The sequence below is a fragment of the Lepisosteus oculatus genome, chromosome 4 (genome assembly GCF_040954835.1).
Source record: "Lepisosteus oculatus isolate fLepOcu1 chromosome 4, fLepOcu1.hap2, whole genome shotgun sequence".
Lineage (NCBI taxonomy): Eukaryota > Metazoa > Chordata > Actinopteri > Semionotiformes > Lepisosteidae > Lepisosteus > Lepisosteus oculatus.
Window position 1 is genome coordinate 51,410,729 of NC_090699.1, and position 13,771 is coordinate 51,424,499.

A 13,771-nucleotide genomic window follows, 5' to 3' on the forward strand; every position below is an offset into this window, starting at 1 on the left:
AGAAATGCTTTAGATTTTGTTGTCCCAAAAGAGAAGTCTAATCCAAAAATAACTTGTTGACTTTTGGTTCAACAGTGTACAAATGAGCATATTGTATCTGGAATTGCCCACAGCTTCTTGGAATTCATCCTGCATTCTTAATTTAATTTGCTTGCAAAAGCTCAGGTTAACACCCCTATCTAAATAATCTATTACCATCCTAAGGTACAATCAGATATCAAAACTAATAATTATTATTTTTGTAGCCCAAGAAAACCACATTGTATTAATTGTCATAATCACTTCCATATAACTACACAACACTTCAAAAAATGTAATTGTTAAATGCAATTTCTTCATGCTACTTGATTTCAATACATAAAGGTAACATACTGAATGCCAATGTCAATTCAGAATAATATATAACAAGATAAACCAATTTGTGATATCACTAATTAAACAATGAGATGCTTTAAGGTAATTATGATAAATCCACAGTTTGGGTGTAACCTTTTCTTTACAGCATACAGTACCAAAGAACTATGTATACAAGGTGCCTTATAACAAACCACTTGTTCATCATCCAGTCATGTTAATGATATTGGGTAATAATATAAATAAAGAAAAATACTTGTACGTCACTGAGTTATCCAACTTGTTCTATTATCCCTTGTAATATATCTGATACTTCTGAATTTATTATTAACATACAGCAAACCCTGTTGTGTGCCTCCTGCAATATTCCTACACAAAACATTTGAAAATTATGAGTTAAGTAATTTAACCACCTTGAATATGAAGAAAATCTTCAGGTTTACAAATGGTGCACTAATAAATACTGGGTTTATTTTTAAAGTAAAAAAAGTCAAATGCAGATGAGTACAAATTTATATTAAAGTATTACCATTTATATATTTATATAACTCATTTATACTGTAAGGCATCAAAATACTGTAAGGCAAAAAAATGTTATTGGTTCCATAAAAATATCCAAACATCACAATATGCATACGGTATATAATTGAAGACTTGCAGACTAGGAAAGATTCATTTTGAAAGAAAATCAAAAAGGAGAAAATACAAGAGAATTACTTGTCAGGCGCCATGTGAAATGCAGAAGTTTGGGGGTTATATCTGTCTATTGTTATCAAGGATTAAGATAAATCCCATTGTAAAACAGAATTACAGCCTATTATTACATCTGCTAAATATAACTGTCACTAAATTCCCAACTTGCAATTGCACCAATTTTAATGGGAATCAGGCCAGAACTTTCTAAACTGCTGCTATCTCTATCAATTAAAATCGTTTTGGAGATTACTCCAAATATTCATTTTAACGCCAATGAAAACATCATAGGCAGTAAATAGGAAGGAGCAAAAACATTGTTGTATAATACCCACTTTTATCTGTTTCCTAAACTAGATGGAAATACAAAAAAAGCTGAAAGTCAGTGATGTTTCATACTGTATACTGAATGCAGATATAAAAAAAGATTGTAATAAATGGTGAAAAAAAAAGATCAAAAACAAAATAAAAAGACTGTCTTGCCAGCATGGATGTAATCATGGATGTCTTAAGGAGACAGAAAGGTGAAGCCCTCTTTCTTGAAAAACTGTATGCAAAGGCAAAGAATGCAGTCTGGATGCTATATTTAGACAGTACTATTCCCATGGCTAAGTCAGTCTACGCATTCAAGTGTTGCCTAGCAAGGCACACATTGACAGATATGTTTGCTATAGAGTGCACTGTGTCATATCCTCCTTCAGGTACTCTACATTATTAACTGCTCTAGATAGAGAGCCACTCTTGAAATTATATAACATGGGCTTCTTACTTACCTCCATAACCCTGTCGTGAATTTGTAGTCCCCCTTCCTTGTCAGCTGGCCCATTCTCCACTATTTTGGAAACGAAGATGCCTTCATTTGAAGAGCCATCCTCATTGTCCTTGAAAAAGAAATCACATTGCAACTTTGACTTAATTTACAGTCAGAAGAACAACTCTTTAAGGCTTCAGACTTCATTCAAAATAAAACTGCAAAAAAACATTAACTACAAGTTTCTAGCCATTGCACTTGAAAATCCTGGTGAGAAGGAATCACAAAGATAAAACGTTTTCTTGAATGAGACAAGAAATAATAAAACAATCTTAGTAATAAATCAAACAGTAATGTTTCTATTTACTACTGGACTAGTGATGTCCACACATTTTGGCACAACATGGAACAAAGAAACAAAACTAGATTTATCTATTTACACCGACAGTTAAATTGACAATATAGAAATTAAATTCAGAGGAAGGTATTGAATTAAAAATATATAAAAACAGAAAATAGCCATGTGCCCAATTTAACATTTAAATAAACATCCTAAGGACACATTACAGTAAATCTGTAATACTCAATGAAATAAGAAATTAAGCATGTTCTTGAAAATGGACACCCTGGAGTCCTTAAGATCTACTGCCATTAAAATCTCTCCTACCAGCTTCAATAGAATAAGCTTGACCTTGTGTGCACTCAGATTTACTTGAATAGAGTAAAAAAAAAGGAAAACATTTGTGAGTGTTTATAGGTGTACTACAGTACAGTACTGTATATGCTGATTTACCATTTTACTGGAGTGCACAGAAACCAAGTTTAGGCATGCAAATGTGTTTTGCCTATACATTTACTCTACTGACATTCATTTCAAAGAAAGAAAAAAAAAACATAAAATAACAATGACCTAAATATTTTTACAACTGAAGGAATCTTTTTGTGTATGAAGTGCACGTGCTACATGTCATCAATATTATTGAACTAAGCTGGAAAACAGCTGAGTGGCATGCCACTATTCTGCTCACAGGTTACTGATGAATTTGTCTCACATTGGAAAAAAGAATGGGATTTAATGTATTGATAACATGTAAAATTACTTTCTTTTTTTACCTCAAGTATTGTGCCACGTCCTACGCAGTATGAAATCCATACATTTACTTTTTTCATCTTTGTTCACAACAAATATAATTTCTTTAGAAAAACTTGAAATGTGTTAGGAATGTCACAACATCATCTCATGAACACAAAGACACACTGTCATGTGTGTCTGCCAGAGCTTGAAGGAATGAATAAAGCAAAATGCCTGTGCTGCTCAATGCTTCTACAGCTCATTAATTAATTTAAAGCTATCAAGTAGCACTTGACAATGAACACCATATTAAACTCTAGAGGTTTTATGAATACACAGGTGACTGCAATTTAGTTTGTTAACTGGCTTTAATAAGAGTGATGGCACATTTTCAGTTCTTGGTGTGATCTACTACATCCAAGAAGCTAGTATCCTTTCCATGAAGTCTAAAAGTCATAATGAGAACTATAACCTTCCAAGACAAATGGAACAAAAATGGATGCAAGGTACAAGGTGCAAAGATGCAAGGTCTTAAACTGTAAATGTCTTCCTGTTACAAAAATACAGTACAGCTATTAATACCTTAAAGTAATAGTGAAATCATTGTTCTCAAATGCTTGATTGAAAACTGTCCATTTGTTCATCAAGTGGACTTACTTGTGAATGATACCTCTTAATTTTACTGAAGAGCTGTTCATTCTTGAAAAGAGTGGGTAAGATATTTTAATTGAATTGATTAATGGATGCAACAGAGTGCCGATACAGTCAACAAAAAGAGTGGCAGAGGTGTTAGCAGGTTCAAAGGATGCAGTCCTGGATTTGGAAATTCTGCATCCACTGGTCTCTTAGTTTTCCTCTCTACCAAGCACAAAGCTCCTGACTCCAGTACTGAAACCGACAGGGACAATCCTGATGATGTGGAGGGCATAAATGTTTGTTATATGATTTTAAGCAGAGGCATGGCAGGCTTCCTAAAGCAATGCTCTTTCAGTAAACCCCCTAGGAATGCATGACATGACACAGCACGGCATGACAAGGAATGAGGGATGGACCATTGTTACAGCCTGCTCCATAAAAAGAAATGTTTAATCATCCAGATTCCTTCACTTCTATGTTTACTGTGGCATGCCACCAGCATCTCGATATTGGCATAAAAGAGCAACTGTCTCGATCACTGGCTATGCCACTTTGTTGTTTAGTATTCTGAACCCTAATGTACATTAGCTGAGACAGGCCAGGTAAAAATAAATAAAAAAAAAAACATGGAACAGCTATATTTATACAGTCTCACCTCATGAACACACTGCCGTATGGAAACACTTTTAACACGGATTTAACAGAGACTGAAGCAGACTTTTTTTCTTCTCTGATGGTCATTACACATATAGTATCACACAGATTCTCTGTAGAGATGTTTCTGTCAGCTATTCACATGACTAGTTCTGATCAGGAAAAAACACATTGTTGCAATTAACATACCGCACAAGGTCTGCCACCGACAATATTAAATCCCAGAGATCCGGATTCACGATGAAGAATGACTTTGAGGTTTTTTGTCTCTCCGCCCTAGGGACAGAAAAAGAACAGGTGCTTTATGGCTCAACTCTAGTCTGTTAAAGCTGTTTGGTAAGGCATGATGACAAAACTTATCTCCACTTGACCAAGTCAACTACATTAACGCAGGCAGAGGAAAAGGGCAGAACAATACAGTACATTAATGTCTTAAATGGTGGACATCAAAAGATTCCAGTAAATCTGGTGGAAGCAGATACATTTTAAACATTCTTAAGTTAAAGAGATGTTAAGTGACCAGCTGTATTAAGGGTAAACATTGTTTTGTTCATTGTATGAAGGCCACCCATTCAATACTTATTTATGTAACAGCTATAAGCCTCAGTAATGCAAGGATGACAAGTGCAACAGTATAAAATTGCTGTGTCCTGCTTTTTTAGTGGAACATAACTACAGCTGTCATCTCTGTGAATCATGACATACAGTAACTAAATATAAAGCAGATATTAATGGCCTGTGTGTGTTCTGCTGCATGCTTCCCATCTTAGCTAACGGTAGTGTTGATGGAATTTTCAGTATTGCAGATCACTGTGGGTTACACAGTTCTGTGTTATGCTTCTTTCTCATAATGAGAAGTTACAAATGGAGCAAATCAGAAACAAGCGTTCTTAAGGGTGGTGATAAATCCATTTAACATGTGGCACCTGTTAAGCCAGTTCCATGAAATGGTGCAATGATTTTTGTTTAACTGACAAGTTTTGAAACTAGTTTTTGGCAAGATTAAAATGTTGCCATCCACAATACTGCCAAAGAGCTTTGGGGTTTCTCAAATCCAAGATAATTGTCCAAGAGAACCTTACTCTAAAGCTTCACTTTTATAAATAGAACCCTGTTCTTTGCTGTGCTGTTGGGCTGAAACATTTTTATTTCATTTTCTTTTTAGAATTCGGTACAATGCTTTTATGTGTATTGCTGGCTGATCGACTTGGAAAGGTGTGACATGGTATGATTCATCAATAAATGAGGGATCAATGGCCCAGACTAAAAATGAAATGTAATAAAATGAAAAATTTTGTTCACCCTGCCAATCTCACAATTCTCCACGCATCACCTTTTGTTTGTCAGATCATTCTTGCTTTTGCTCCTACCTAAAGGAAATTACAACGAAGCAATGGACTTGCATTTGATGGGTGGGCCAAAGATTTGATTGCATCTGGCCCTCAAGCAATGCAGTTTGAATGACTTATGAATCAGGCAATATTTTAAAATATCAGACACTCTGTTCCTAATGTTACACTGCCAATCCTGTCTTCTGTTTTTTATCATAACCCATCTGACAAGATAAGGAAGTTATCACATAACCCCAGGCATTCACAGCCATGGTATTTTTTAACATGACGGCTGTGGGGGGAAAAAGTCACATTAAATCTAGAAAAGCTCATAAATGTGCGCATATCGGTTCAAATATGACTCAACCAGTACAAGTATTAACACAAACTCTCGGTCTGTAACTCTCCCGCCTCCTACAATTCCTTGCACTCTCGTCTTTCTTTCCTTTTTGCCACATGTGCATTGAAGTTGATGCCAAGTGATCATGTTCATGCTGCTTGGCTGAATTTAAAGAAAAAAAAAGTAAAACTAACCACATCATCCATGTATTTTTTTTTTATTATTCCTTGCCTTTATTTTTTAAATGCACTTTCCTGGACAATTTGAAAAATAAGTCCTTATGAAAGTATTCCATGGATTACAGATATTTTGCAATTCGCGAAGCAAGATAATACTCCATCTTCCACAAACTATCAATCCTAACTAAACAAAAATAGCTGAGAACATATTCTTTACTTTCACAATTCCTTATGTCTCAGGTTTTATTTTGTGACTTGAAAACCTATTTTCTACAAAGTATTCCACATGGATTTTAAACCTTAAATAGACCCATACCCATGTGTAGGAATGTAGTACATCTGAGTTAAAAACATTAACACTATATAGGCTGCCAACAGCAAATACTGTGTTTTGAGATATGAAACCTTTATTCCCTATTATAAACTATAGGACCATGCCATTTACACAATGAGAACACAACAATCTAACAAAGACAATTGGTAACATCACTAAAAGCATGTGACTCTCTGATAAGCAGACCGATTCAATTAACATTTTTAGCTGTGAGACGGTCCTTGGGGAAAATAGAGTGCAACACTGCCAAGATGAAATCCCTAAGAGACTAACATGGAGTGTTTTCTTTGCCAGAAAAACAGTGTATGTTTATTCTATGGAATGCTTAATACACAGCTCTTAAGAAACTAAAGATACAAGTTTTTTCTGGTATAAGGCCTAAATACAGTATTTGCTCTTTTTATTAAAAATTCATAATATGTCTACTGTACCATAAAATTAAATGCAATTCTTTCAGCCTTCAGCATTTGTCTTCCTTTTACAGTATAATGCTAAATTACTATTCATCCATTTTCAATAGTACAAATGAACAATTTTTAATGGTGAGCTACAGTCTAACATAAAGTAAGATGGAACTACACCCTGAACAGGACTACAGTTCATTGCAGGGCACAGACATACATTCACATTCAGTAGACCAATTCAGAGATTGCAATTAGCCTAAAAAAACATGTCTTTTGACTGTGGGAGGAAACTGGAACACCTAAAGAAACCCAGACACAGAGGATAAATTTGCAAACTGCTCACAGAAAGTGTCACAGTGCAGAATTAAACCCAGGACCTAAGAGCTGGTACCGTAAGTACTGTAGTTGCACTAACTACAACACCTTTGAGCTTCTCTAATGCAAACTAGGCTTCCACCCATTCATCCACTTTATCCAGTAGTGAAGAAAGTGCTGTATAGAAATCACTAAGCTCCATCCAAATCATTACAGAGGCTTGTCATAAATCAACAGACACCCTCTGATATTTGAATAAATCTTTCAAATTGCATATCTTATTACCATTAACTATTAAGACAGGCCAATAGAAGCCTCAATCACACCAGAAGGACACGGGGAGACACCAGCAGGCAAAAGTAGGTTCTACTGTTGACTGCTGACAGGGTCTATTTCAAGAAAAGCCAAAACACAACCACTCATGAATATTCTGTACAACGAAATCCTAGATAATGAACACACAATGTAAAAAAGACATTTGTGGGCACTGAAAATGGTCAGTGTAACGGTCCGCTGTGAATGTGGCAGAACACACACAGGTGTCCAAGAGAGCCACCAGACCTTATCTCTTTGTCATGTGGTACTGTACATTGGACCTAACACACTGCAAGATGCCACTTACTCATGAGATATGTTATTCACCACATGGGAATAATTTCTGAAGTTCAACTAAGTTTTGTTTCAGACACATAATGTATAGTACCATATTCAAACAAGGTATCTTAAGTTTTCCATTACACATGTTGAAAACAAAATTAATCTACGAAGAAATAAATAAAAAACGTAAATATGACTTTTAAATGCACTATAGAGAAATAATATATAGTGGGGCGGTGGGGCGGGAGGTGGAGAGTATCGTTTCAAGTGAGTATCCATTGCGTCACGATGTGCACTGTTACAATGAGTTCAGTTAAATAGTGGAACCCTCACCATATCTATTTGACTAAAAGCAAAAAGTCTGACTCATGAATGTATATTTTACTGTTAATTGTGCTTCCAAAAATTGCTTTTAAAAGTTTCTAAACGAGCTTCAATATAAGAATATAATCAAAATACACATTAATGTGCTATTTTAATTTGTTCTGCTTCTAAACGAATCAAATTATTAAATAGACAGTATACATCATACAGTATACAATACTGTATATATATTGCACTATAAAATCAACTAGACAAAAACTGCAAAACTTTTTACCCTGGTGTTAAAAACTACATTATTACTGCCCATTGATTTTAAATAATTACGGATGCCTTTTTAGTTTGATTATATACTGCAGGAAAATAAAAATAAGCAAACTAAGAAAAAAATATTATTAACTGAAGCAGGATTACAAATTCTCTCTTGCAGTAAGTGCGTCAAGGAAAAATGTTCAAAGAAAAACATGAAGGTAATGAGCGCACAAAACCTTTCTAGAGGCAGAAAATGACTGGTTTTGTTAGTGACGTTAGTTAAGTCTCTATAAGGTAAACCCAAGTCAAAGTGTGTACAGAGATTAGCAGTAAATATTTGCCCCTCCCCCAATAAGTGCCAGCTGGCTCTGACCGCAGCTGACAGACATGTCTCCAGGCAAAATGGAAAAAAAAGTTCCGAACTTCTGACCACCTACTAACCCTTCCAAATGGTAAAAACCTTGGAAATAATTTTTAAAAATTTTAAAGTTAAAAAGAATACTCCCGCCATGACCACAGGAGACTCTAAGTCTGCTTTAAGAACTCATCTCAGCTTGGATCACTCCTTAAGCATCTTAACAGAAAACGCATCACTTCATTTTTTCTTTTACTTTTTTTAAAAGAAAAAACTTATTAAGCTCATTTGTGTACAGATGTCCTGAGTCTAAAAAGGCGCATTCTCGGCGTTAGAGAAAATGCGCATTTAAAGAAACGAGGGGAAAAAGTACCAAGTGCTTTTTTGCATCATTCTCTTACTATTTATCGAATACACTTACCTTACATGGAGGAGCAAGGCTTTTGGTCAGAGAGTCGATCCTGGCACTGTATTCTGTGAATTTCTTTTGGTACTTCAGAGCTGTCATTTGCAGCTCATTATGAACTGAGGACAGCTGAGCCAGAAGAGATTTCTCTCTTTTGCTCGATTTCAGCGATTGCTTCTTGAACTCCTTATCCAATCCTACAATTTTAGCTTGCAATGTGCTATTATGAGCCCTAAGAGCCTTCAAACAACAGTGGTTGCCTAATTTCTGCTCTTTATAGATAAGCATCAAACCACATCCATTTTCACAAATCCCGACAGGTCTGTAATCACAAGTTTCACGCATATGGGCATCCATGTCTTTAAGGTTCAGCACTTCGTTGCATCCCTTATTCCTGCATTTAGCTGGAGAATAATCACACATCTCTGCGTGCTCTGCGAGATGTTGCAGTTTAACCACTTTCTCGCAGCCCCGGGAATAGTTGTCACACTTTATGTCCAACTTGAGAATCAGATTTTTCAGAGGGAGAACATGGTTCAGCTCCTTAGTAGAGATCCTTTGGCACTTCACCGGGCAGCTGCTTTGCTGGACGACCCAGGGCAAGACACAGCCAGCGCAGAAGACATGACCACACGGAGTGGTAAGCGGATCCTCCAAAACTTTATTGCACAAGTTGCATTTAAAATCTGGGTCCACAGCCCCATTAAAGCGATCCAGCTCAAATCCCATGTTTTATGTAACTCCAAAAACAGACAGGAATTCCCAGAGATCACAGAAGAAGCAGTTGCTTCTTTTCGCTTGTCATTGGAAGGACCCAAAACGACTGACTGACTGCAGGCTCTTTACTGACTGAACTAATTGCCCGAGACTTCCTTAGAAAAAAAAAGTGGAGGAATTCACTACCGTAATCACCATAAGACGAGGGTACTTAAATTCTTTATCCCAGCCTTTCCACGCCTTTTACAGTTAAATGGAATGAAAAAAAACGACAACAACTTTTGATAAGGTTAAAAACAATAATATTCGTGCATACATTTAATAAAATACAGTCTATGCGTCTCTTTTTTTTCAAAACGTAATAAATCGTAAACTTTTGTTTTTTTACTAGCAGTGTAAAACATTGATTATTTGCCAAGCTCATAAAACGGATTTCATGTCTAATACAGTTCTGATTTGGAATATTTTGAATATGTTGCGCAATGTTACTCTAATGGAAAACTTCCTGCATTAATCCAAAGCAATAGATTTATATTTAAAAGAATTAGCTGTCTTGTCATAAATGTGACGCACGTCTTGTTCATACTGAATTTAATATTACGTGAATACTAACATGAATATGCAGATTCATTCTCGACAAAGCATCTGAAACCGTGAGAGCTAAAGGGGCAAATAAACTCTAGGAATTAGACACTAACGCTTTTGAAAGGAGAATACAGTATGTTCTTTTTGTTTGTTTGTTTGTTTGTTTGTTTGTTTTTTGCGTATTACTGATATGATGCATGTGAGTTCTACTCTTACTTCTCACACATGTTGTCACAAAACAAGGACAAGTACTTTATCAATATATTTCATTCAACTATAAGTATGATTTGTAGACTTCATAGTTCTGCAAGGATAAGGCTAAATTACATTTGTAAAAATCAGATCACAGTAATAAAAGCAATGGGCTACCACTAATAAATTATCTCACATGTGAGATTGTCATTATAACAGCAATTAAAATCATATTTACTGTTTACTTCATATATATAATACATTGCACATTATTTTATAAATACAAATATATGAAACTGATAAGATCTAGCTTCATATTTTATCTATACATTTCAAAACCATACATTGCAAGGATTTATTATTTGTCTCAATGTGAGAATAATTAATGTTTAGTTTGTCATGCTGTAGTATAGTACAGTGTAAGTACTGTATGTTATATACCATATAATGATCAATGGAATGTCCAAGGTAAACAATAAGTATGTAAACTATAGAAACCCGGGAGAGCGGGAAGGGGGGGGGGGGGGGCAGATCCCGGCTTTCCGAAGCCGGAGGAGCCAACGGGACCCTCCACTCACAGCACTTTACAGGTAATGGGGATCCCCTCCACCCCCACCAGTGTGCAGCCCCACCTGGATGAGGCGCCAGTCCGGTCCCCACACACCAGCTCTCAGTGGGGAGGAGAGCAGAGTGATGGAGCCAGTTCAGAGAGGGGGGTTATTAGGAGGCCATGATGGGTAAAGGCCAAGGGGGAAATTTGGCCAGAACACCGGGGTGACACCCCTACTCTTTACTATAGAAATTTGACTTTTGAAAATACAGAGTAAATGTAATCTGGCTGCTCTAATGTCACTGAGAAAATGCATGAAACTGATCAAGCAGCTGTGTTGTGTAGGTACAAAGCAGAACTTCCTTCACTTCAGAAGAATCATTTGTGACTAGGGGTGTTTATAATGACCACCTGAAGTCCTCTCTGCATTTGCTAAGGTGAGGAAGCACAACGGTTTTTTAACCTCAAATTTAAACCAAGAGAAAAACACTCATACACATTTTAGAAATAACTATAACAGTAGCGACAATGACATCTTAATGTTCTTTATATACCTCAATATGTTTGCTAGCTATATTTTTTAAGATCTCATGCAGACCAATGGTACAAGATCTGTTGGAAGGATCTTGAAATATAGTATCATCTTAATAAGGGTGTTTTATACTTATTTTAATAATTTGAAAATGCCCTAAATGCTCTCTCTCAAGCACAAATATAAATAATTGCAAAAAAGTATTTGTTTTTAAGACCAAGGCATGTCTGAAGATTAAAATGATACTAAATGGAATATTCTGTCTCTATCTATTTACAGTAGGGTCTTAAATGCATTTCAGTGCCGGCCAAATGATCACATTTATGTAGTGTGACAGGAATTGAAAAAACAAATTAATCCACATTATCTTTTAAGATTATGTTTGTTTGTTTTCATTAGGTTCACTTAATGATCCTTCCTTGGCCCAGTTCCCTCAGTCACAGATAGGTGTTATCAAATGTTTACTTTAACAAGCACAAGCAGACTACAGCTAAGAGAATTATTTATAGATACATTATGAATTATTTAATCTATTATGAACATGTTGACAACCATGCTTGTTTCCATAGACCTTTCAGTACGTCTGCAGATTATTTTTAAAAAAGATGGCTTTTTAGTTTCGCTTTTGACAATTATCATTAATAGTTTTTTTCCCCCTTTATTTTCCACCTGTCCATTAGGATTGTTATGTCTAATAACTCACATCCTGTGACCACTAGGGTAGAGGCAGTCTGTTTGCAATCCAGGTCTGTGACGGTATCTTCTGCACAAACAGGAGGACAGAGTCCTCACAAATAGGAGGCTCAAGGAAGTTGACTGTCTGAAATAAGAGGATGAGGTCCTCTGCGCACAGTGCAGAGAAACGTGGCATGGGCTTGGGGGATTTATGGCCTTTACACAGCTTTGTCAAAAAGAAATAGACATGCAACATCAAATTCACTGCACAAAGAAAATGCGACTGAGTGACTCAGCTGGTATGAATATGCTTTATTCAAGTGCAGCCTGGCCTGTGTGGATTTGATGATGTGACTTTTGGCCATGTTACTATAACTGACTGTGACCAGGAGTACCCAAACTCTGCGCTGTTAGAGGTAGTATTATGTATAGTCATCTGTAGGTTCTCTCAGCCTACAGTGAAACAAGAACTCCAGTGATTTATCAGATCCCCACAGACTTGCAGTGTGGAAGTAAGCATCTTGTCTTTCTTCCAACTGGTAATGAACAACCTGTACATCACTGTGGAGGCTGGATACCATCAAACAATAAATGGTTTAATGGATGGGCAGTTTGGAGGAGCCTATATCTACTTCATGTGCCCCATTTAGGTACAATCATAATATAGGTTGGTAAAGGAAAAGAATGAGAACTAGGATATACTTGGTGAATTGAATCATGACCTAAAAGAAAAAAAAAATATTAAAGGCAGTTTGTTTCATTATGTGATATTCTTAACCTATAAGCTGGGTTTCGACAATGTCTTATTTGATTTTTTACTTTTAATACCTGACTGATCTGAGGATCTCATCCAGCCATTGGTTTGAAATGTCATTGTTAAATAGCAGTTCAGAAGGAGGTAAAAAAATAATTTCCAGTTTCCACTCTCCTGTGCAGAAATACTTCCACAACCCTGCAAACATCTTTCTATCTCCCCTACATCCACCATTGTAACTGCCTCCCTGATTCATTCCTCATGCGTGAGGGAGGTTGTGGCAGTGCTGACCTTTGGCTAGAGCATCTCCCATGTAATTGGAAAAAGAAAACTGAACATTTCTTTCACTAAATTTTGATAGACATGAAATCTATCCCAAATCTGATTTAAATGTAATTCATCCTATTGGTGTTCTAGCAAGACTGGCACATACAGAGACTAAAAATTTGAACATTAACAAAAGAGAGTATAATGGTGTCATGATTGAATGAAATTATAAATTATTAAAACTATTATTATTGCACTGAAAGGTTAGATTGAATATGGGGAAAATGAAGCAAAATAGGTTTTTTATCAAAAATTAGGATTAGTTTAATAAAATGATGTAAATAAAATTTACATATTTCTATATTTTAGTTCTGTAATGCATTCTAAGTAAACATATACTTCAAAAATAATTTTAGTGCTCAATTATCAGTGTATCATATGCTTTTTTGAGTCATCATTTAGTTGTTTTTTTCTAATTATATTTCTTATTGTAAATGACAGTATT

At 35.7% G+C, this 13,771-nt stretch overlaps 1 protein-coding gene across 3 annotated transcripts in view; it reads right to left on the reverse strand.

Moving 5' to 3' along the window:
* The window catches only part of pdzrn3b (PDZ domain containing RING finger 3b), a 112,404-nt gene extending 102,553 nt beyond the window's left edge, over positions 1 to 9,851 (reverse strand). The window contains exons 1-3 of one of the 3 annotated variants that reach the window (XM_069189360.1): positions 9,010 to 9,851; positions 4,350 to 4,436; positions 1,821 to 1,928 (exon numbers count right to left, since the gene is read on the reverse strand). In XM_069189360.1, coding sequence (XP_069045461.1) covers positions 1,821 to 1,928; positions 4,350 to 4,436; positions 9,010 to 9,723 — 909 coding nt within the window. In that variant the 5' untranslated portion in view covers positions 9,724 to 9,851. The remainder of the gene's footprint in view (positions 1 to 1,820; positions 1,929 to 4,349; positions 4,437 to 9,009) is intronic. The other 2 variants (XM_015347292.2, XM_069189361.1) reach the window with 2 other exon arrangements.
* Positions 9,852 to 13,771: the final 3,920 nt, after the last annotated feature.